Source organism: Chaetura pelagica, unplaced genomic scaffold (assembly GCF_000747805.2).
Source record: "Chaetura pelagica isolate M959 unplaced genomic scaffold, ChaPel_1.0 scaffold21, whole genome shotgun sequence".
Classification (NCBI taxonomy): Eukaryota; Metazoa; Chordata; class Aves; order Apodiformes; family Apodidae; genus Chaetura; species Chaetura pelagica.
Window position 1 is genome coordinate 143334 of NW_009952251.1, and position 23080 is coordinate 166413.

The following is a 23080-nucleotide window of genomic DNA, read 5'->3' on the forward strand; positions in this document are numbered from 1 at the left end:
GCTCTTCTGCCAAGGCCAGCACTTTTCAACTTTCAACCTCAACTCTTGCTGTTAAAGAACACTTGGGAAAAAGAGCACTAGCACCTTCTTCCTTGCTCAACATGGGATCCCACTGAAACATATTCCTTCTATGAAATGTGCTGAGTTTTGAGAAGTAAATTGAAATTTAGTAAATTGAACTTGTAAGCAGGAATTTCCCAATGCAGAAGGGAGTCTGATAAAATACTGGCACTGTGGAACCTAACAAAGGGATGATTTAGATTTTATTCATATTTTTAGTGGTTTTAGACACTTGCTGTGCAACCATATTTTTTAACAGTAAGAAATAATAATAATAACAATAAGAAAGCAAGAGCAACAAATTCTGCTGTCTGTGTTTTTGCTGTTTTTTCCTCATCAAATGGCCTGGCTGCTGTGTTAAGTGTTCTGTTGCCCAATATTAAGTAAAGACATTCCGGCTGAACTGTATGTCATAGGCCCTGTATGATAGGAGGTACTGAGTCTTCTGTAATCCAGGTGATGTTAGATTTTCTGCCTTCTGAGCAGAAATGAGGACTGGCCCTGCTGCCTCCAAGGGGGTATTGCTGTTCAAGACAGATGATATGTGAATAATCTCATGTCCTATAGTAGTATACAGTTCATAAAGTAGTATATCAAATTCAGCATGTATGTTGTGAATGCATACAATTGAGCAAGAAGACAAATGCTGGTTTCTCTTCTAAAATGCAGTCTAATGGCCAATTACAAGATTTTTCTGGGTTTAGTCCATTCATTTATTTTCTTTATACACTGGAAGTAATAGTTGTCAAAATCTCTATTGCAAATAATGCACTTCTGTGTTAGGAAGATCAGTGCTGCATGTGGCAACAGATAATGACAGTGAGTCTCAAGGAACATGCACCCAGGGGAGAGCTGGACTGGGTATATGCTTTACACCATCACGTATTCCAAGAAAAGTCAGAGTAACAGGCACCCAGAGCGAAATTATTACTTTGAAGTTATGATATGACTCAAACCAAAGTAAGAAAATTGGATTCTTAGGAGATCCCAAAGTTTCTTGCATTGCAATATAGTATGATTATATCGACTTATGTTCTATACTTCAGAATTTGATGATAATGTATTCAAGATAAAATAAACGTTTATAATTTGGAATACATTCCTGTGCCTTCCATCGCTGGTCTGCAGTCATCAAAACAAAGTCATTCTGACAATTGTAATTCCATCTCTCCTGTGGAATGATTATAGGGGAATTGAGCAAAATACTATCTAGTGGTACCCACCAATGGATTAGCATTAACATTTACATTTGCATTTGAAGATAATTTTCAAAGTATTTCTCCTAATTTGCTAAGAAGATACCTGTCAAGTTAGCAATTAAACTGTAATTTGGTCACTGATGTGTTTACATGGATTAATAGATCTCTCTCTTAAGCATGTGCTTCTGGGTTTGTAATAACAACTATAATGCATGGTAGCATGACCCCACTTGAGTTTCACACACCCATGCACAAAATCAAATTCCATCACATTTTAATGCAAATTTTACCTTTGCAAATGATGGCCTGAAAAGAATGAGTTTCCATGGTAACCTTAGGGAACACATAACCTGTTTATCATAACTTCTTCATGAAGCAAGACAGGGGGTGGGGAATATGCTTTGATGTCAGCTGTATTTTTCTGTAGACTGCTTTATGCTGTAGCACATATAGAGTATTTACCAAAATGCTCCCATACTGTCCTAAATAAACTTTTTTCCCTTTTTTAGGAACAGAAGCAATCATATGGAATAACATAGCAGGGAACTGCAGTAAGCAGTATTCAAAACCATTAACTGACCTTTCAGCTCCTGTGTATAGTTTGACAACTAGGTCAACATTTTGGAAGACCAAAAACAAATTAATACTTAAAACAGCTCTCTTCCATCACTTTCTCTTTCCTTCTTTTCCCTCCATGCTTTACATTTGGCCCTCAGGTATCCCTTCTGTCTTTCAAAGACACTTTAAGTTTTTTGTTTCCTTGTTCTTCCACTTCACTGCTGAAAGTAGTGTTTGAAAAATACCTTGAAGTATCTCTGAATTCCTACATTGTGGAGCTAACACAGAAAATAATATATTGATTATACTTCACATTCAGTGCTGACTTTCAAAGTTGAGGTGGTGGCTTCTGGAGCTGCCATTATCAAGGAGTGAGTTTGATGGCTGCTAGCATCTGCAAGGTTGTATTTTTTCTGCAGATGCACAGTAACTACTGGCTAAAGGAAAGTATGTCTGCAACATTTTTTTAAGGTCATTAGGAGTAAGGAACAGATGTTGAGGTTTTTCAGAATGCTGCTTTGAACTGCCATTTAGGAGTCGACTGACAAGACTGACCCTATAGGCAGTGATTTTTGGGACTGGAACACAGAGGAACCATTGCCCACAGTTACCCATCTGGTATCCATCTGGTACCAGCAAACAACAGACAGTACCAAATCACAGAGAAACTGTACCAACTGCTAAATTGGTATCAGTAAGCAAAGAAGGTCACCACCTAACAGCAGTTGCAAGCAGGAGAAACAATGTCTGGAACATTTACAGACTGGTATCTGAAGATTCGGAGGAACCTGATGCCATAGCATACGGAAAGCAATTCCTCTCTCTTAGCCTACTTATGCTGATGTTGTTTGCTCAGTATTAATCAAGGTTTGGGAGGGGGTTTTTTGTAAACCATATTAAATTTGCCGTGTGGAGAGCTTTTGTCATGATTCCATTGAGAGAGTGCCTCTCTTTAGTGGCATCTACGTTTAACAGGATTAAGTGGATTTAATACCCTGTGCTACAGACTAACCATTCAGATTCTAGGAGTAGTGTTCCAGGGTAGTGTCAAAACACAATGGAAGGAGTTGAGGTTAACTTTTAACTCTGTGACGATTTACTCTTTGCTGTTCTTCTTTGATGTGAACTATTCTCTGGGAAAGTTGTGGCAGTGGGGTTGTTTCCCAATGTTATCAGCATCTTTGTCTTTTTCCCTTTGTTAATTTTCCCCCTTCTTCCTCTTTTTTTTTTTTTTTTTTTTTTTTTCCCTCTTGAAGCAATGTGCTGGTTTGTACAGTAGCTAAATGTTTAGAATGTAATAATGCAGCAGAGAGAGATTTTACAGCCTCTAGGCACTGCCCCTTCAACTCTTGAGGACCTCCAGCAAGGCATGGTTTTATAGACAATGAAAGGCTCATTCTCCCCCGTGAAGCTGCCTGCCTGCAGGAAGCTTTTCACTGTTTATTTCCACTACTTGCTCTGCAATTTAGTTCCATGCCCTGCTATTTCCCTCTCCCCTCCCCCTTTTCTTTCCCTGACATACACATGCACGTGCTCCCCGCATACACATTCAGCACCAACACCAGATGTATGTAGATATGGCAAAATAGCATTATCTCAATGTGTGTGTTAAAAACCTCAAAAATAGCCCAAACATTTTAATTTTGCTATCCTCATCATAAATGGAAATATTGATCTGTCCCCTATTTGCTTTCCAGGTACTGACACTGTCATTTCATTTTCCCTAAAAAGAACACAAGCTCCTAGCTGGGCTGCAGAGCATGGCCATTACAACCTGGCTTTGGTGCCAAGAACTCTGCTGACTTAGCTAGAGAAAGATGCTGAAAGCCCCTGACTTTGAGAGAAAATTCAATTCAATTTACTTCGTACAGTGTCTCTCATGAAGTATTTCAAAATGCCTTATATCAGGAGATAACATAATGAGAAAATGCTTTTGAGAACTGGGTATTCAGATAGCAAGACAAAATGATACACAACAATGAACTGGAGTAAAAGAAAAGATGACTGTCATTTAAAAGCAGTAATCATCTGGATAAGTAGGCTTGTAAACTAATTACAGTGAGAAGAGAAGCAAAGAATGCAAGACTGGGAGGAACAAGAAGCAGCTTAGTTTTAAACAGGCTAAGGCAGAGAACTGGTTTCATGGAGGGGAAGGAATTGTGCACAGTACTGTAGAACAACTACGGGAGCTCTGCAGCAATGTATTCACATGTATGTATTATGTATGCTGTGTGTTGCATTACAAGTGTATCTCAGTGACGAGTTATTCTCTCTAGTGACTGGGAAGAAATTATGTTGGCCTGGTCCAGTGGAGGAGCAATTGAAATGCCCCCTTGTAGCTGAAAAGAATCAGTTCTTGATGGGTGCTGAGATTTTTTTGTTTTGCTGCTTTTAAGTTTTGCTCTCAGCTCAAGGGTCTCTGTTTGCCTCACTCTGAGAATAGGTTTGTAACAGAGGGTGTTGCAAATGCAGTGCTCATTAAATACAATTAAGAGGTAGATTTAAGCAAAACAGATGATATGACTAATGGAAAAAGATGCCACCCACAGAGACGGACACGGGCCAGGAAATCATCTCATTTTGCATGGTCACAGGAAACCATAGTCCTCCAGCACCAGAGATCGAGGGATTGCAGAGCTAGGGTTCAGAAAGCATAATGTTATCTTTGTGGGGCTGTGCAAAAACACTTTGCAGTTTTGGCTTCCCCTCCATCTTTGCTATTTTCTCTCTACTTAGTGTTGCAAGGTACAGCAAATGCTGTGAGCTTGTTTTCTACTAAGCTAAGGCAATTGCTATGTTTTTAAACTGTTACAGGAACAGCCTGTTTCCCTTTTAAAGATCCCATCTGTGTTTGTATTTCCCTCAGTCTATTGCCTTTATAGAGGATTTTCCCCTCTCTAAATCTAAACCATTAGTTTCACCTCCTTGAACAAGAGGTAGGGCAATATTGTGGAGGAAAAGTAAATCCTGTGATAATCAGCCCTACTTAATTCCAGCATGGAGCACTGCTGTCATCAGTGTTCCTGGTCTTCATTGCACAGGGAGAAGCGACAATAACAGTAAGTATGTACATTTGTGCGTCTATATATGTGTATAGAGAGACACAGACAGAAAGGGGGCATTTAATTGCCTAGTAATCTGACTAACCAAGTAGTGTTCTGATTGCATACAGCTGATTTGCCAAGTGAAAATTTTCAAAACTACTCACCAGCAAAACCAAGATCATCAGTGACTCTGGAGTGTGTGTCTGTGTTTCTTGCAGGGAAGGATGGTTTGATTACTGTCTCTTTTTTCCTTTAGACAAGGATGTTTTTCTCACCCAAGGGAAATGCATTCTAGCAGCATGAACATAACTATTAATCAACACTTAAGCAATAATCAGTGAATGAAAAATTATGACCAGAACCTGAAAATGTACTTGCACAGCCACTTTGCGCTTTTCCTTTGAGATCATGCCCTTGCATTTTAACATGAACAATTCTTACAAAATTAGTGCTCATATATTCCAAAAGGTGGTAATTTAAAAAAAACAAAAACAAAAACAAAAACAAAAACCCAGCACTTTCACTTAAAAAAATAAATACTAACAGTGGATGATACATTAAGATATGCATAAGTAACATTATAAAGCTACTACCTCAGTAGTCTTGTGAGATGGATCCTCAATCAATGTGAACCAGCAGTACATTATGGGGTTACTCCAGAGATGGACATGTCAAGATTATCATTACGCGAATGCTATATTCAAATATGTAAAGACATGTTTGGGATACAGAGATATAGATGTTTTTATTGTGTAGTTTCACCCAAAGAGGAGATACAGCCACAGAGAGCTGCAGGTGTATGTCAGCTTTGGGAATGCCTCCAAGAGGAATCAAATGCTATTGAAATTAAAACAAACCACCCTCATCAGTATTTAGCATGCTTTCCTGAATCAAGGCCAAGGTATAGGGTAGCACCCAGCAGAAATCAAGGCAGTAAGATTCTACTAGGGGTGCAATGATTCCTTCTTTTAGCTCTTCAAGATGTTTTTTTACAAACATAGTCATAGTTCTAATAGCATCAAGTGTTGTGGTTTTTTTAATAATTTCAAAATCAGATTGTTATGAAATGCATAAAGTGAGCATAAACTTAAGAAAAAGAAGGCTCAGCATTCCCTGAGACTGAGCCCAGAAAACAGAACTTTAAGGGTCTTACAAGAACATGACTTGGTGACTGGGCTGTGAACAGACAACTATAGCCCTCTGTTGATTGACCTTCCCTAATTATTTACCCTGTATTTTTTGTTGACAAGAAAATTTTAAAAGTTTCAATTAGTTTCGAGACGACACAAAACAAACTTTGAAGACATCAGGCCATGATATGAGAGCCTCTAACAATTACATTCCCAAGATGTTTGTAAAATGGAGTGGGAACAGAAACACAAGGTTTCTCAGGACCTGCTGGGAAACTGCTGCGTCCTTCCTTATTATTGAAAGCTGTCCTATGAGCAAGTTTGTAACCAGTAAGTTGGAAGTGTTTCCTCTCCAGTGGTGGAGGTGGTTTTGAGAGTTGCTGTGGAATCTCATCTTGGTTTGCCATTGCAGCCACTTAGTGAAGAAAAGCACCACTAAGAGTATCAAACAGAAGAATTAAAGGTGCTGTCTTATATCCAAACAATGGTAAAGTAGTACTGATGGGCTCATATAACATTATTCTCTTCTTTGAGGACCGCTTCTGTCATTAAAATCAATGCAACTTAATTAAAGCAAATTATAGATAGATACATCTATAAATAAGATATTAAAGTGCACTGCTGAATATGATAATTGCTGCATATTTAGCAATCAGCGTGTGTGTTCTGCTTTTGCCAGGAGGGATTTCTTTCAGTAGAATCAATGGAGCTTTATTAAAAACCATCCAAATTAGAGGGAGAAATTATGAGTGTTATAATAACGCAAAATCACTGTTTCAACTTTCATCGCAAAACCAGGAAAGCAAAATACATCCCTCTTTGTGTATGTAACGAAAACATCAGGAAAATTCTTTTGAATTGTGGACACTGGTAGAATTTTTAATTTTTACCTTTTGATGGAAAACATAAAAAAGCTGGATGAAGGAAAACATGTTTTCTGTGGAAATGCTGGAGGTCTTGAAGGATGGGGTAATTAGGCTATTACAGCAGTAAGAAATTATTAAGACACCTTTAATAAACTCCCTCCATTTCACATGGAACATCCAGTTCACTGCTTACATAACCCACCTGTTTTAGCAGCTAAGAGTGTTAGTTGAATAAAATAGTACTTTTAAATTTCACTTGCAGTCCCTAGAACCATGCAGATTGTTGAAATGCCAAAAATAAAATGGGTGAATTTCAGTGCTTCACCTGTATATGAAACATTGAGACCCAGGTGGGGAACAAATTCAGTTTTACCTCTCTTCGTTTTTCTTCAGTTTTCACTTAATTGAAAACAAAAACCAACTGTGTCTCAGCAGAGGGGAGACCTGGAGGTTAAAGGGCAAATTCCGTTATACCACTGCTCTTTTTGGCATGCTGAATCTCAACCCGTGTGATTAGAAACGCTCACAGACAAAAGAACAGTTTTGAGAACAGAGGTCAAACCAGCATCTGAATCAAGTCCTTTACCAGATGATCACAAGACTATTGAAAAAATCTACTCAGCAATGCAGCAGTAGTACGTACCATGATTATACACAGACTTCCAGGCATAGAGCAGAACTTGGTGGCATTTTCAAAGCACTGGGGTAATGGCAGAGCACATGCCTCACTCTGCAGCCTTCCTCGGCTGGCTTCTGTCTTTTTGTGCATGTCAGTCATATAAAATGCAACAGTAGTATCATGCCATTTTTAATGGGGAGAAAACCACAATGCACAAGGTCAAGTGACTTTCCTGAGTGTGCACAGTGAATAAATGAAAAAGTTAAGAGTCCCAGGACTCTCATCTTCATAAGGTCTTCCTGATCTCCCATAATTTCAAGTAAGTCAGGCATGACTCAGGTGGAGTCAGCAGTGTTTTGAACTGCATTCACAAACACGTAGCTAAAATCACATCAGCCTTGATGAAGTTATGCTAGTGCTACATATCTAGTGGGCAGCACACATGCCTCATTTTTTTTCTGAAGTTAATGATAATTGAAATGTTTAGGGAAGGCTCATTGTTCAGAAGACGGGGAAACACCTACTGTGCATAATTCCTTTCTAAGAGTGTGAAACTGACTCTGAGCTGTGTTTTTTCTTTAGCTAGTTAAGAACCTTTAAACTTTTTTTTTAACAAAATGATCTCTGCAAAGATGATAAAACTTTTCTATATGCAACTCTAAATAAAATACTTGCAGGAGAGGGAAAAAATGACTGCAGCTTTGTGAGATAGCCACCCTGAAAATGGCTCTACTTTCTTCTTTTCCTTATGAGCAGTACCCAAGGTCTTGGGTCTTCAGCCTGCCGACTTCACTTGGGACAGACCTGGAGCAGGGAGCTTGGGTAGCTAAGGCAGGAGTTTGTGAGAGGAGGTAGAGCCCCATGCAAAAACACACTGTTCTGCACAATCTGTCTCCAGTACTAAGGGCAAGGAGTTGCTGCTGGCTTCCTTTTGCAGTGTGGTAGCTCTTACCCTTGAGCTGTATGTGAATGCACAGGAAAATGATTCTGGCTTTGTGAAACTTAAACTTTAAAAAAGATTGCTCTAGTTGTTACTGTTCATACTGCAACAGATGTTCATATGAAAGGGGCAAGAGAGGCTTTCTTTCTAGAAGCTAGTCTTTTAGCCTTTAACAGATAATAAAAGGAGGAAGGCAGTGTAAGGCAGGTGAGGAGGAATGAAATGCAGTGTCTCCCAGGAAAAACAAACAAACAAAACCAACAAAAAACAAACCACCAAAAACCAAAACACAACACAGCTTCTTCGCAGTTTTCAAGGTGGTCTCAGGATACCTGCCTGCAGGTATTCTCTACTTATGCCTTATTATTTATTTGCAAATATTTGAATGGTCCAAGATAATTGTTCCTGGCTTGATCTAGATGTGTATGTTCAACATCACCTTTTTAAATTTTTTTCCTGGGAAGTTTCTGTAGGGAGAATTGGCAGGTTAGAGATACTTGCCTCTAGCTAGCTTATCACTTCCATGTATTGAAAACTCCTCAAAGTGCCCTGCAGTTCCTGTATTTGCCAGGGACATGGCTTGACAAACACTTCTGCACAGCTTTTGTTTTCTTCTTCTCAGTTGTTTTGCTTTTTTGTCTGTTTCAGATCTGCATGTGAGATGTGGAACTATGAATCTTTCTACAGTTTACTGTCTTCAAACAAATGTGAATTCCATTTGTTCAGGGAATTGGAGGGAGCTTTGGTTCTTCTCATTCTTCTCTGCCTTTTGGCCCTTTTCATGGGTGCCCTGCTGAGGGCTGTGATCAGCCTGTGGAGAGAGGAGAGCAGCACCCAATGCCCACACTGCTCTCCAGTCCACGCACCCTGCAGCCTGGTTCTGCTGCTGGGGAATGGGAGGGGTTTAATCACAGATGCAGAAGTGTCAGAGGTTTTGCTGAAGTGATGTATTTCTGTTGCATAAATCTTGTTTGCAAATGGAAATCATTGGGGGTTTTTTATTTAAAAACAAAAGAGACCTGAGCAACAAAAATGTTACTAGATATGTAGAAAGAAAACCAAACACCTTTCCTGACCATTAAGACATTGAGTTATATGGATGCAACGTCTTGCCCATTTGTCTGGTACCTTGTTTCCAAGTGTGGCCACTGCTATATGCTTAAGAGGGATTTTGAAGAGGCAGTTAGGAGGATAACCTGCTGGTAAAGAGGTTTCTGCCTGCTCTCTCTTTTGGGGAATGTCTGATTCTCCAAGTCCTTACTTCTCTTCCACCTGCCAAAGACTTTACTGTCTTCTTGCTCACCTGATGCCTGTTGCTTTGATTCCTATGGGGCTTGGCCATACCAATGCTTTGCAACAGTTAAGTTTCATGAATTGTTTGTTGTTGTTTTTCAGTGAAGATAGCATTTCATTCCCTCAGCTTAAGCATGCTGCTTTTTAATTGCACTGATGGGATGATGGCTGTTTCTGTGTTTATCTCTACGCCATTATTTTTGCATATTCATGTTTTGCTTGTTAGTTGAGGCTGCTGTAGACTGAGAGATGATCTCTTCATAATGATGGCCCTTATTTAAGTTGATGTTGTTAATTTAAACCCTAAAAATACAAGAGGGTGTTTTGGATCATTCTTTCTGTTACTCATTACCATATATTTGTGAAATGTGTATTTCATCTGCTGTTGTGTTCTCTCTTTCCTGATTGGGGTGTGGGTCTCAAAAGCTCTTCTAGCCACCTCCGAAACAGACTCAGCTAATGAATGCCCCTTCCCTCAGTTTCTGCACCTCACTGGTCACCTCGCGGTCAGCATCCATTTAGCTTTGATAGGACTTTCAGGTTTAAATCCTTTTTATTAAGATCACTGTTTTCTTGCCTAAATATTCTGTCTTAATAAACTATGCGGTTAAAACCTCCGCACCTGTACCGAGGCCCAGCTGCGTCCGTCCTGTTTCAGGGAAGGAGGAGAAGCTGGAGTATTTTCATCTTGTTAATTACTACCTTTCACATCGCTCTTTAGTTTCGTTTGTTGTAACAGACAGCAAGGAACCCTTTGCTTTGGCTCTCTCTGAAACATAAATAACTTTTATGAAGGAGATGTTTCCATTTTCGCAGTTTCTCTCTTCATCGGGGTAGTATTTTATTCTGGGCACCATTTTACTGGTGGCTGAGTGATGATACGTTTTTACTGTCGCGTGGACAGATGGAGAAGGGAAAGGAGAAGAAATGACTGAGTCTTAAATTAGCTGTGCAGAGCCAGAGCACGCTTTTCCAGTGCATTGGGGGGCTTATATAGGGTATGGAGACTCAGCCACTCGATGGATCCAAATTAGCAAAATTGTGTATCCACTGCCAGGGTGTTTCTATGGCAACTGTCTCTCAAATCATATATACAAACAGACCTGGTGGGGGGTACAGCCTTCTATTTGGTCTGTAAGAAACCATCGAAAAAGGGGTGGTTTCAGGCTGCAAAAAGGCCTTGTCATGTAAATATTTTTTACTTTCTGATAACTGGTATAAGTTTGGGGTTTGCTGCTCGATTCTGGCACAATTCCAAATCTGTCTGTGTGTTTTGCATGTTGACGGAGTGCTGGTACTGCTGCTGAGTGGGAGAGTGATCACCAGGAAACTTGCACAGGGTTGTGAATACACAGAGCTACCAGGCACATCCTTCAGTTTGTAAGGATCTTCCTGCTGCACATAATTAATAGCCTATCTACAACCAAGGAAGTAGACTGGATACTATGTGGGTTTTGTGCTGAGCAAACCAAATTATACATTCATTTATTTTCCTCTCATTCTTCTTCATAAAACAGCAGAAATCTGGAGGCTCTCTTCTCACCAGTGTACCTGGCAAATTAAGGGAAATTATCAACCTGATCAAATTAGCAGTGTTAGAACAGTTAAAGTAGCTGTGACTCTCAGCCTAAGTCACTCTATACATTCGCTCTACATGTCACTTTTTCTGGTGGAAAAAAAAATGGATTAATATTCCATTTAGCCTGCTGCCCTCTTTTTGAAATGTAGGACAATAATAGTTACTTTTTGCTTGTCCAAAATGAGGCACTGCTGAAGCATGGGTCGTTTCAAATCAGAGGTGGGTATTTCTTGTGGCTGTGAGAACTCTTCTGTTTTGAGTCAGATGAAGGAGAGTTAGCAACAAGTCTGTGCTAAATGATTTTTTTTTTCCCTTACGACTTTCTTGGATGTTCAGTGAGTAGCAAGGTGCATACAGTATTTCTGTAGAATAATTATTAAGCTTGCCTAGTAGCTCCAAGGAATAGTGCCTCTTTTTGCATTGGACTTGGCTTATGTAATGGTTCCACACGAAATTGCATATAGGAATGCCATGTAAAGGTAGATAAGACCTGCTACACCCGAGCACACAACCTTTCCCATTGTCGAAGCTTTTACATCTTTTCAGTGAAAATGACATATTGTGCATAAACTGTAGGACTGACAGAAATGTACTTTAACCTGTCGAATGTGAAAAAAATGTTAAGTTTGTTTGTTTTCTCTTTTTATAATCAGACATTTGCTGAAAGCCTGGTGTGATTTATTCTTTTCTTCTTAATGAATTGTTAAAAATGTTTGAAAAGGCATTAAATCTTCCTTTCCACTATTAATCTGTAAAAGAGGATGGGGATTTTAAATGGCCTCTTAGTATATTGCTTTATAAAACTGCTGATTCTAGCAGCAGTGGAATAGGAATATGTACTAATGTAGGAAACACTGAAGGCAGTCAGAGCCTCCTGCATTTATGGAGGAAAAGACTAATAGCTCCATTTTAACAAGGCTCTTAACACTTTGGGCCATCAGGAGGCATTGAGTGAGTGAAATTGGGAGAGCTCCTGTGTGCTAAAAGCATTGAAGTTCACCATTTTGTACCCCAGTTGGAGCCTTCCTGATAGAATTGTGCTCTCCAGCCAACTCCAGTTGCCATCTTGAAAACAAACCAAGTAGCGAGGTGGCATTTTGAGTGAGTGCACTAATGCTCCACTTCTGAAATGGCACCAGAGCATGACAAATGCACTTAACTCCCAGCTGGATACTTAGCTTTGCAGTGGCATTAGGGAAAGTTTCTGGATTTGTGCTAAGAATGAAAGCAAAGCCTGTTTATATAATGCTTTATACTTGAGCAAAATATACAAGTAGAGAAAAAAACTCACAAAGTTGGTATTAAGATGCTAGTTTTGCTTGAAGTAATTATGCCACTAGAATCAGAGGGGCTGTGCTTAATTAATTAGATTATGTCCTCATATTACTGAATTCTAGGAGGAAGGCCAGCCAGGGAAGGAATGAGAGTATCCCAGCTAACATACAGCTGAGGAAAAGGCTCTGAAGATTGTACCTGTTCTAAAGAATTCTTTAACACAGAAGCCTTTCTTTTTAGCAGTGATAAGATTATGTATGGGATTTGAAGCTTCTTTGACCCCCTGCCTTTCTTTTGTTGATTTTGGCATGTTGCAGCATCATGTGCTCTCTGCTTATCGTTCTGAGATGCATTGTTAGTAGCTGGGCTGCATAATTGATCTTCATCTCTAATTACTCTCCTCTCCACAGGTGCCTGGAAAAGGTCCAGATGGGAGCTCCTACAATCTCCATTTCGAGGGGATGGAAAGGCAGTATGCATCCTTACCCAGGTATGGCATCCAGCCTTATACACACACTGCAGCACCCTCCCTCCAATGGGAAGGGAAATCTGCTCACAGGTGATGTCTGGCTCCAACATGAGATTATTTAGCAATTTTGTCTTGTTATCTTTTGCTGCTAATTCAGTGCCATCTTTTATAACTGTACTATTAATTTGGACTTTAATTTTTTTTTTAAAAAAAAACATCCTCATTGAACACATCAGAAAGAGTCGTGATTCAGTGGTAGAAAGCGTGACATTGAGGAAGCTAGACCTGCAAGAGCTGTTAACAGGCCATAGCAGGGCACAGATGACTAGGTTTAGAGTGATATAATCCTAGCTGGCATTGACAGAGTACTGCTGTTGAAAGCCTCCAGCACAGCAGCCACAGCTACTGAAGCCTCGCTGTAGCTGCAAAGACCATCTGACTAGCATTCCTATTCCAGTTAGGAACAGTGTGGAAATGGGAGTGAATTTTCTGAGGCCTTTTTAAAAATTATTTTTAATCCTTATCAGCTCAATGAAGAGTAATTCTAGTCTGAAACCAGTGAGGCATGAGAAAAAGGAAGCATTTTAGAGATTTCAGTCCCATTTCCATGGGAATTCTAATAGCAAAGTGTAAGAATTTAGCAAGCCAGAAAGGGGAGTGAGAGGGTGCTAGAAGTGATAGTGGAAAGCAGTGAGAGGAAAAACAAAAACACACAATATTACCCCTGCAGAATTAGAGGGCTGGAAAAGAACTTAGAGGAATTACCCAGTCCACTTCTTGGTCCTCCAAGCATGATGATAATTTGTAAAAGCAAAGCAAAAATAGCTGTTTACAACAACAAAGAGATTACTTATTGTGAATTAGTGCTGGCATTTAGGAAATCAGTGAATAGTTTCTTTTTCTTCTCTTTTTCCACTGAGTTATTTACATTCAAAGATGTCACCGGAGAGATAGATTGATAAATATGTAATGCTGTGTCCAATTCCAGATGAAAATACAAAGAATATCTTACTTTTGGAAACCAATGTACAAAGGCTGTCTCAGAAGACATTGTTGGATATTTGTAGGAATTTTCAATGTACGTAGTTTCTAATCCAAATGATGTGTCTGTAGTTTAGTTGCTGTCTTCAAATTATGTATGTGTCAGCCATCATCTCGAAAATTCATCCTGTGTGGTATCTGACTTTTCTAACAGAATCCTGCTTTCCAGCAGTGTCTTGTAGGTACTTCCTGGCCAACTGAATATTCTTACTCTCCTGGGTAGTCTTTTTTTTTTTTTCGTACTCCTCCAATTCTCCATGTCATGTTTTTAGCAGTGATTTTTGCAGGTTAGTTAGGTGTAGTTTAATTATGCGCATTCTTTTTCATCTATTTTAAATTCAAAATTTTTTACTACTTCCTTGTGAATTACAAGAATAAATTAGCTATTGGTGCCCAGTGTAATCCTCTACAGCAATTTTCGCATTCCTGTATTAGGTCTCCTTTTATTTGTTTCACCTTCAAGTTAATCAACCTTATTTTTTCAATCTTTATAAAATGGAAATTTCCCAGTGAAGTATTTCCATCACCCTGAATTCTTTTTATTTCACTGCTATTCCTTTTGAGGTAGGATGACCAGAATGGAGCACCAAGATGCAGATGCTGGCAAGCCCTTGCTTAATGCAGCAGTGACCTGTGTATTCCTTCTGTCCCATTCCTTTTCAAATCCTCATGGGATTTGAAACCTCGGAATGGGCCTGAGGTGTGTGTGCTGCTCACCTTTGCACCCTGCAGTTCTGTGTTGTTTTTCGTACTCCTCCAATTCTCATGTCATGTTTTTAGCAGTGATTTTTGCAGGTTAGTTAGGTGTAGTTTAATTATGCGCATTCTTTTTCATCTATTTTAAATTCAAAATTTTTTACTACTTCCTTGTGAATTACAAGAATAAATTAGCTATTGGTGCCCAGTGTAATCCTCTACAGCAATTTTCGCATTCCTGTATTAGGTCTCCTTTTATTTGTTTCACCTTCAAGTTAATCAACCTTATTTTTTCAATCTTTATAAAATGGAAATTTCCCAGTGAAGTATTTCCATCACCTGAATTCTTTTTATTTCACTGCTATTCCTTTTGAGGTAGGATGACCAGAATGGAGCACCAAGATGCAGATGCTGGCAAGCCCTTGCTTAATGCAGCAGTGACCTGTGTATTCCTTCTGTCCCATTCCTTTTCAAATCCTCATGGGATTTGAAACCTCGGAATGGGCCTGAGGTGTGTGTGCTGCTCACCTTTGCACCCTGCAGTTCTGTGTTGTTTTTTTCTTTAAAAGTAGGTCTGTCTGAATCAGATAATTAAACTTACAGTGTTCTTCCCAAAACCTCCATTTTCCTTGCTGGAAACATGACTTTCTAGCTCTTATTGCAGGTTTGAGTATTTAGCTGGCTGGGACTTGCCTTATAGGAAGTCATCCAAACATTCAGTTAGCTTTTGGAGATTGGTGTGAAGAAGGTCATTTCTCTCAGCTCCTAAGAAGATTATGGTGGAGAATGAGAGGGCCTGCACTTCGGAGGGGTTGTGTGCTTCCTCAGCTGCACTGCCACACACAGCCCTGCTGTTGCCCTCTCTCCAGAGGGTTTCCACCCTGGCAGGAGTTGAGCCTTGGGATGGCACACCCTTGGGTGTGCCTGCAGTCCAGCCATTGGCTGCTGCCTCACTTAGGTTTTGTAAATTTTGCAGTTTCATGTTACTGCAGTAATTAAGCCCTGGCAGTCACAAATGGCTACAGTGAAGTCTAAATCCAGAAGAAGGGGATGCAGTCTCATTGCCAGCCACTAATGGAAATGAGTGATTTCTTTTGTTCTCATGGCTGACTGCCCAGCAGCACAGAGGAATCCAGGTGAAACACCCATTTGCCAGCCTATTCTCAGTGGAGGATCCATGAGTACTCCTGTAATGGGCAGCATTATTTTTTTAAAAAGAGAAACAAAAAGGAAGGTAGAAAGAAATACAGAGGTAGCTTCCTCAAAGAACAGCTTTCTTCTCCACAGCATTTTAAAGTTAGTTCTTGGTTTCCTGCTTTTGTCTTGTACCTGTCCTTACTTTGGTCAAACCACTGAGCTGTATTTGGTACAGATGTGGTATATAATTGTCTGCAAACTTAGCTGTTAGTCCAGTTTAATAAGAGCTACTAAAAGAGGCTTCAGATGAAGATTGGAAATGCTGGGAAACAGATTCTTATTGCAATGTTGTGTCAAGTCCCAGAGGATAAGACCTTTGCCTGCCACTCTGTCGTGGCACAACACGAGGAAAGAGAGGAAAGTGCTTGGACTGCAGCCAGTTTCACTGGATGAGGGGGAGGAGGGGACCTGTGCCTTGCTGAGAGTAGCAGGCACATATGCAGGAAACTCTCTGCTTTACCTGGATGCTGGCAGGAATCACGCCTATGTGTGTGGGCATGGACAAATCGAGTAAGAGAGCTTCAGTTTTTGTCCCCACCGGGAAGAAGGAGGAATGATCACTGGCCACATAGCTTTTTAAATGTCTGGTGCCCTTAAGGCAGTGCCCCCTCCTTGAAGGGGCAGTCAGAATGCCAGAAGCACCCGAGCATGTCTGCTGCTGGGTTGTAAAAAGCTACACTTTGAAACATCATTGCTGTTTTGCCCTTTTGGTTGGTATTTTTCTGTATTTCTCCAAAGCTGCTAATTTAAGCCTAGATATTATGGGCCAAATTAAGATGATAGAAATCTGTATTAATGGTATTTGAGGAATTCAGCTGTGTCAAGTGTGCTTGCCTTTTCAGAAGATGCAGCAGCAAATCCAGTGTCCCACTCTCACTGAGTTAAGTGAAGTCCTTTTGCCTCTAAGTGTGAAGGATCTGTTCCTGTGTAAGGTTATATTTTTAATTAAAAGCTGAAAAAAGGAAGCAGCAGCCTTTGGAGGAAGGTTTTGTATGTGACTGGCTTAATGATTGGCAAGCTGAGTTACGTAGTTAAGTTTCTAGGTAAAATAATGCAGTCTGTAGACATGGTTTGGAAACGTCTACAGGGGCAAGTATCTGAATTAGATTATAAGTGACTGTGGCGGGAGAGTGGCAGGTCTTCATCTTACACTGCATTGTGCTGCTCTGTCTGCAGAAAAACTGCCAAGTGGGAAAGACAGAATGGAAGGCTTTGCAAGAGAGATACTGTTCTTTGCACTCAATCCTTGCATGTTGCCCTGGGGCTACAGCTAAGTAGTGCCGAGTAGTAGTATTGAGCAACGTGAAATCCTCCTGCTTAGGAGCAAAATGGTCTGATTCTTATACCTTTTAGTCTCCTCTTTTGGGTAAAGGAGCAGGGCAAGAGTATGGGAGCCAGAAAAACATTTGCAGTTTTTAAACTATTTTTAATTCCTGTTTTTTTGGTGTAGTACAGAATATTTTCCTGATGCAGCTATGGAACAGACATGAAGCTGAAGCTGCTCTGTTTGTTCATAGTTTTATTTTTGAGCTTGCTTTTATGGAAGTCTGTCTTAATGTAAATCACAGTCTTGCCGATGGTAGCCTTGTTTGGAGAAATCTCATGTTCGAGGACACGTTCCTTTCTGTGTTGATGGAAAACCTGGCCGTGACCAAAAGCAAATTGTCAGACACTGAGAGGGGACACTGGTGACATGATGAGTGTATGTCAGAAAGCTCAGCCATCTTCCTGCTAAGAAATGCTGATTGCAAAGGAAAGCTAATACTCCAGACTTTCTCTGGAATTTTCATTACTGAAAAACAGGCATTTTTGTCCAGAAAAGGGGTGGGGCTGGAAAGGCAGTGAGAGCATTAGAAAATAACTGCTGGCATGGAAAAATTACTTCAGGCAGTGTAGATGAGTTCAGCTGTACTGCTGTGGCTTGGAGACCACTGAGCCAACTGGTAATTGTCTCACAGGAAAATGTCTTAAATGTAACGTGCATCTTAGAAAAATGTAACGTGCATCTTAGAACTGGGAAACTTGCAAAGCTATTAAGGAACTAGACTTGCAGTACCGTGGCAGCACATAGTCTTGCCATGCTGGAAGGTTCTCCTCAGATTGACCATGCAAACTGCATTCCTCAGGCAGTAGCTAAAAGCAGCATATACTCCATTTCTAGGTATGAAGCCAGAAAGGACAATATTGATCACCTTGCCTGATCCCTCAAAGACTTGCTACATTTCTGCATCAAACTAAATTTCAATTTTTATTTGTTGCATTACTTTTATAAATGTATTTACAAAAGCATCTAACCTAAAATTAAAATGTCACATTGTGGAGAATTCATTACATTCTTCACAAGTTAATTTTTTTACTATTTAAAAAGATTATGACTTTTTTTTTTCTTGAGCCTGAAATTACCCAATGTCAGTTTCTAGATACTATGGCAAATATTCTTTTCTGCTACATTTTAAGAGTCAAGGCAGCAAAATGCCTCCCCTTCAGTATTTCTATGCAGTGATCACTTACATTATCTTTTAATCTCCGTTTCAATAAATTATATAGATAGAGCACTTAGGTCTTACAGTATAGAGCATGAGAACAGTATTAACTCAAGAGACAGAGATCCCCATACAGTCAATTTATGAGACAGTCTCTAGTCTTGAGTCAAAAACATTTCCAACACTTTGGATCAAAAGCAAATTTTCTGTAATACCTATGTCATGAAGAGATAAGGTTCCTCAAACAGAAGGAATGGGTTACCTATTAAGTTTCATTAGATTTTTCTTGCACTTGGTTCATAGAATCATAGAATGGTAGGGGTTGGAAGGGACCTCTGGAGATCATCAAGTTCAGCCCCACTGCCAGAGCAGGATCATGTATGGCAGGTCACACAGAAGCACGTCCAGATGGGTCTTGAAAGTCTCTGAAGAAGGAGACTCCACAACCTCTCTGGGCAGCCTGTTCCAGTGCTTCATCACCCTAATAGTAAAGATGTTTTTCTTCATGTTCAGGTGGAACTTCTTGTGTTCCAGTTTGTGTCCATTGCCCCTTGTCCTATCACAGGGCATGACTGAAAAGAGACTGGCCCCTCCTTCTTGACACCCATCCTTCAGACATTTGTAAACATTAATAAGATCCCCTCTCAGTCTCCTCTTCTCTAGACTGAACAGCCCCAGGTCTCTCAGCCTTTCCTCCTAAGACAGGTGTTCAGTCCCTTAGTCATCCTTGTAGCCTCCTTTGACTCTCTCTAGTATACCTCTGTCCCTCTTGAACTGGGGATCCCAGAACTGGACACAATACACTACATGTGGCCTCACCAGGACAGACTAAAGGGGGAGGAGAACCTCCCTCGACCTGCTGGACACACTATTCTTAACTCATTCCAGAATACCATTGGCCTTCTTGGTTGTTCTTCCCTTTATTTTACTAAGCAAATTTGTTTCAAAATGCAGGATTTCTTCAATTGAATTGAATCCCAAAAACATAATCAGAAAGTGACTTGACACAAATCACAAGAAAAAGTTAATTGTCTATTAAATAAGAGTCATCATTCACCATTTTCTAGCAGAATCTGAAATGAATATACTGACATTACTTAAATATGTATATAGTGTATTCTCCTGGTTAACAAAAAGAAATCACAGTTTTAGTGTAGACTATAATTAGCTGCAAATCAACTTGTCAGAGCATTCCCAACCTGTGGGAATTGACTAACCAAAGAGCACAGATGAAAAGGCAAGATGTTAAATCAATTATTTAAATCAAAGTTCCTTGCATTTTGGTTTAAATCACAATTAATTTTTTTGCTTTAAATCACTTTGATTTAACTTATTCCATCCCACTTTGCAAAAAATCTGTCCCCCCTTCTCATTTTGTGTACTTCATTCACAGTCCTCCTTGACATCCAACAATATGTTCCACACCCCTGACCCAGCAGGGCAGTCGTGGCTATAGCCATCAGCTGAGGGACAGGATCTTCTGCTTGGTTTTTGGTGTTGACCCATCAGCACTGACAAGTGCCATGCAATGGCACAGTAGTTCTCTGTAATGCTGACAGTGTTGCTGTCCTGCAATACTGGTGTTCTGCCAAGTTGTCTTCCAGGGATCTTCCTCATGCTCAGCCACCACTTAGTTACAGTCTGCCTCTGTTTTCCACTGTTCCTCTCTTCAGCTGACTTGACTGTCTGACTCTACTGAACTCGCTTTTTTTCTTCTTTTTTTTTAGCCCAAAATCATACTTATGGCAGACAGAGGGTGGAAATGCTGATGCAGGCTGCAGGTATTGCAGGCAATGCCATTGCTGCCTTGTGTCACTGTTTAAACTGGAGCATCATTCACCTGGTTAAAAACAGCATTTGCAGACATATTTTCATAAATGTGGGGGTTTTTTTGCTAAAATATAAATGGCAGTGAAATAACTTATCAAACCAGTTTAGAGTCACCAAAGTCACTGTCTGTCAGTGAAACCATTTTACTGGACATACATTACAGAGTTACAAAGCAAACCCATTAACTTTCAGTGCATAGTATAATGCTCAATATTTTTAGTAATGCTCAGGTTTTCCCTCCTGAGTGGTGGAAAACAGTGAAGGGCAGAGTGATGGGAAAATTCTTCATAGTTTCGGGTAGATGAAGAAGTCTGTATATCTCTTATTTCTCAAATCATTAAAATTAAGTGAAGAGAGAGTCAAGAAAAAGATTGGAGAATGAATTGTGAGTGGTCTTTTTTAATTTTCAATGTAGAGCGTATTTTTTAATATTCCCTTGAATAACTGCAAAACTAAGATAACTTCCTAATTTGAAGTCTTAAAAAGGATTATAACTAGATAGGGTGCAAAAAAGAATGGCCTACTTAATTTCATGATCCTGCTCATGTGAAATATAAATAATATTCAAGCAGTATATTCTATGGTATACTTGATTATTAACATTCTCTTCAGTTTTAATCATCTAAAGTAATATCAGTAACTCACGGTTATTTTTTAAATGGATTTTTATCTTGACAGCTGTACTTTCACTGAAAATGCAGTGAAAGCTTATCTGTCTGTACCTTCCAATGTGGTGATCTCACTATCAATGAAATATGTGTATGATTTTAGTTGGGTTTTAAGTCCTGGCAGATGAATTTAAAATCAGTTTTAATGGAAATACTGGTCCTACTCAAGGGTCTCCAGGGTAGGTTGCAGTAAACCAGCCAAGATGAAATACAGGCAAAGAAAAAAGATCATTCTCACATGCTAGAGCAGAGGCTTGGGAACCAAGCTGATGTGCTCATTAAAAGATTAGCTTGAATCCGATATCAAACAGTTTAAGATTTGCTTAGCTAACTTTACTTAATACTGCAAGATAATAAAACTGATTGCTGTGAAAACTGCCCAGCATCTCTGAGATGTCAGGGAAATCAGTGTATTTCAAGAAGGTCAAAGTCCAAAGTCAAAGCAGGACAACAGATTCATGATATGTACATGCAGGAGAAAGCTGGAAATGCTCTTTGCAACTTGTTCTGCTTTATCTCCATTTTGATTACTCTGCTGCAGTGTGCCATGGTACTAATATCACCTCAGTGTCATATGTGAAGTCTGAAGGCTTTTTTTGTGCATGGTGTCAAAACACATATCTAAAATGTGCAGAGTTCATAAATAGCCTGTGTAAACCTTTCACAGGGAGAGTCTTGAGCATTAAGAGCAGAGCAGGTAGGAAAGGATCAGTGTACTATAGACATTCTAAAAAATCATTTTGTGTCTTTCTCTAAGACTTGCCTGAAAGGAGGAAAGAAAATTGTAAAGAGGATCACAATTACAGAATTCTCTAAGTTGAATTAAAAGGGAGGGAGATTTGGTTGTAAAACATACCTCTGGCTTTCTAATAAAATAAAAATATTGTTTGAAATTAACAGGGTGCCTCTGTCCAAGCCAAATTAAGACTTAAATACTGAAAAAGTATACTTTAGAAAGTCAGAAAGGTCAAGGTTCATGACATCAAATCATGGATTGCAACTGGCAGGTCACTTCTATAATTTCCATGGGAATAACTAAAGAAAACAGAGCAAAGCAAATGTCTGCAACAACTGGGACACAGCTTGAAAAAAACACTAAAAAACAGATGTCCCATAAGAATACTCTGGAAGTGTAGAAGGAGGCTAAAGGAGATGGATTTTGTCAATTTTTCTAATAAGTCAGTCAACTTCTCTTAGGGAAGAACCAGTTAATGCAATATGGAATAGTTTAAAAGTCAATTAATATTTTGAAACTAAACAGCCAGCCTATTTGCAAGGAGATGCTAGCCAGAGTAAATAAAAATACTGTCAAGTGTCACATTTACAAAAAGCATTTATCTGGTGTGGGTTTTAGTGTATAAGCAAGCATAAGGACCTCCCACTCAAACTAAGGGCACCAAATTCAGCTTAAAAATAAACGATGGAGGAAAATATTGCCTTTGAACAAAAGAGCCTGAATTAATATTATAAAATTTAATGAAGCTGTGGAGATATCGCCTCAGAAAAGAAAGCTGTATTAGCTCTACCTCCAGTGAGTAGAAAACAAAACAACAGTTAGAGAACAAAATACTAAAGAAAAGAAAGAAGTGTCAGTACAAAATGGCTAGGTTGAGATGAAGGATCTGTGGAAAAAAAGATAAGTGAATGCAAATTAAAAAGAAGAACATCAAATTTAAAAACAAAAGAATAGAATGTATCAACATAGAATATATCCCATAGAATGTATCAACAGAGTGACGTGCTGAGTGAAACCTGGGGAATAAAATGTGCACTACTAAATGCAAATACACCCTTTGTGTTGTTGAAATGTGGATATTGAAATTGCTTAGGAGACCAACAGGCTGGGAAGCTCAGCTGGCTGCTTTATAGGTACAGATATTTGGAATAAAAAAGTTGCTGTTTATGTTGTGTTATAAATCAGAACTGTTGAAAAAGTATAGACTCTAGACTGCAAAAGTGAGGAAATAATTTTTCTTTCTGTGAGAAAGTCCATTGAAAAATAAGACTATTCCACTGCAGTTTTTGCCTTTGGCTTTCTCTTGATAAATGGGTCTGGAGGTGTGGCTGAAAGATTTCGAAGGATGTTGGATGGGGATAGTTTGAATGAGCTTCCTGCAGCTCTCACAACATTTT

The 23080-nt window shown here is 39.4% G+C and overlaps 1 protein-coding gene across 1 annotated transcript in view; it reads left to right on the forward strand.

Moving 5' to 3' along the window:
- The window catches only part of LOC104397411 (partitioning defective 3 homolog B-like), a 142740-nt gene that overhangs the window by 102910 nt on the left and 16750 nt on the right, over positions 1–23080 (forward strand). Inside the window, exon 7 of the mRNA XM_010007371.1 lies at positions 12974–13053. Coding sequence (XP_010005673.1) covers positions 12974–13053 — 80 coding nt within the window. The remainder of the gene's footprint in view (positions 1–12973; positions 13054–23080) is intronic.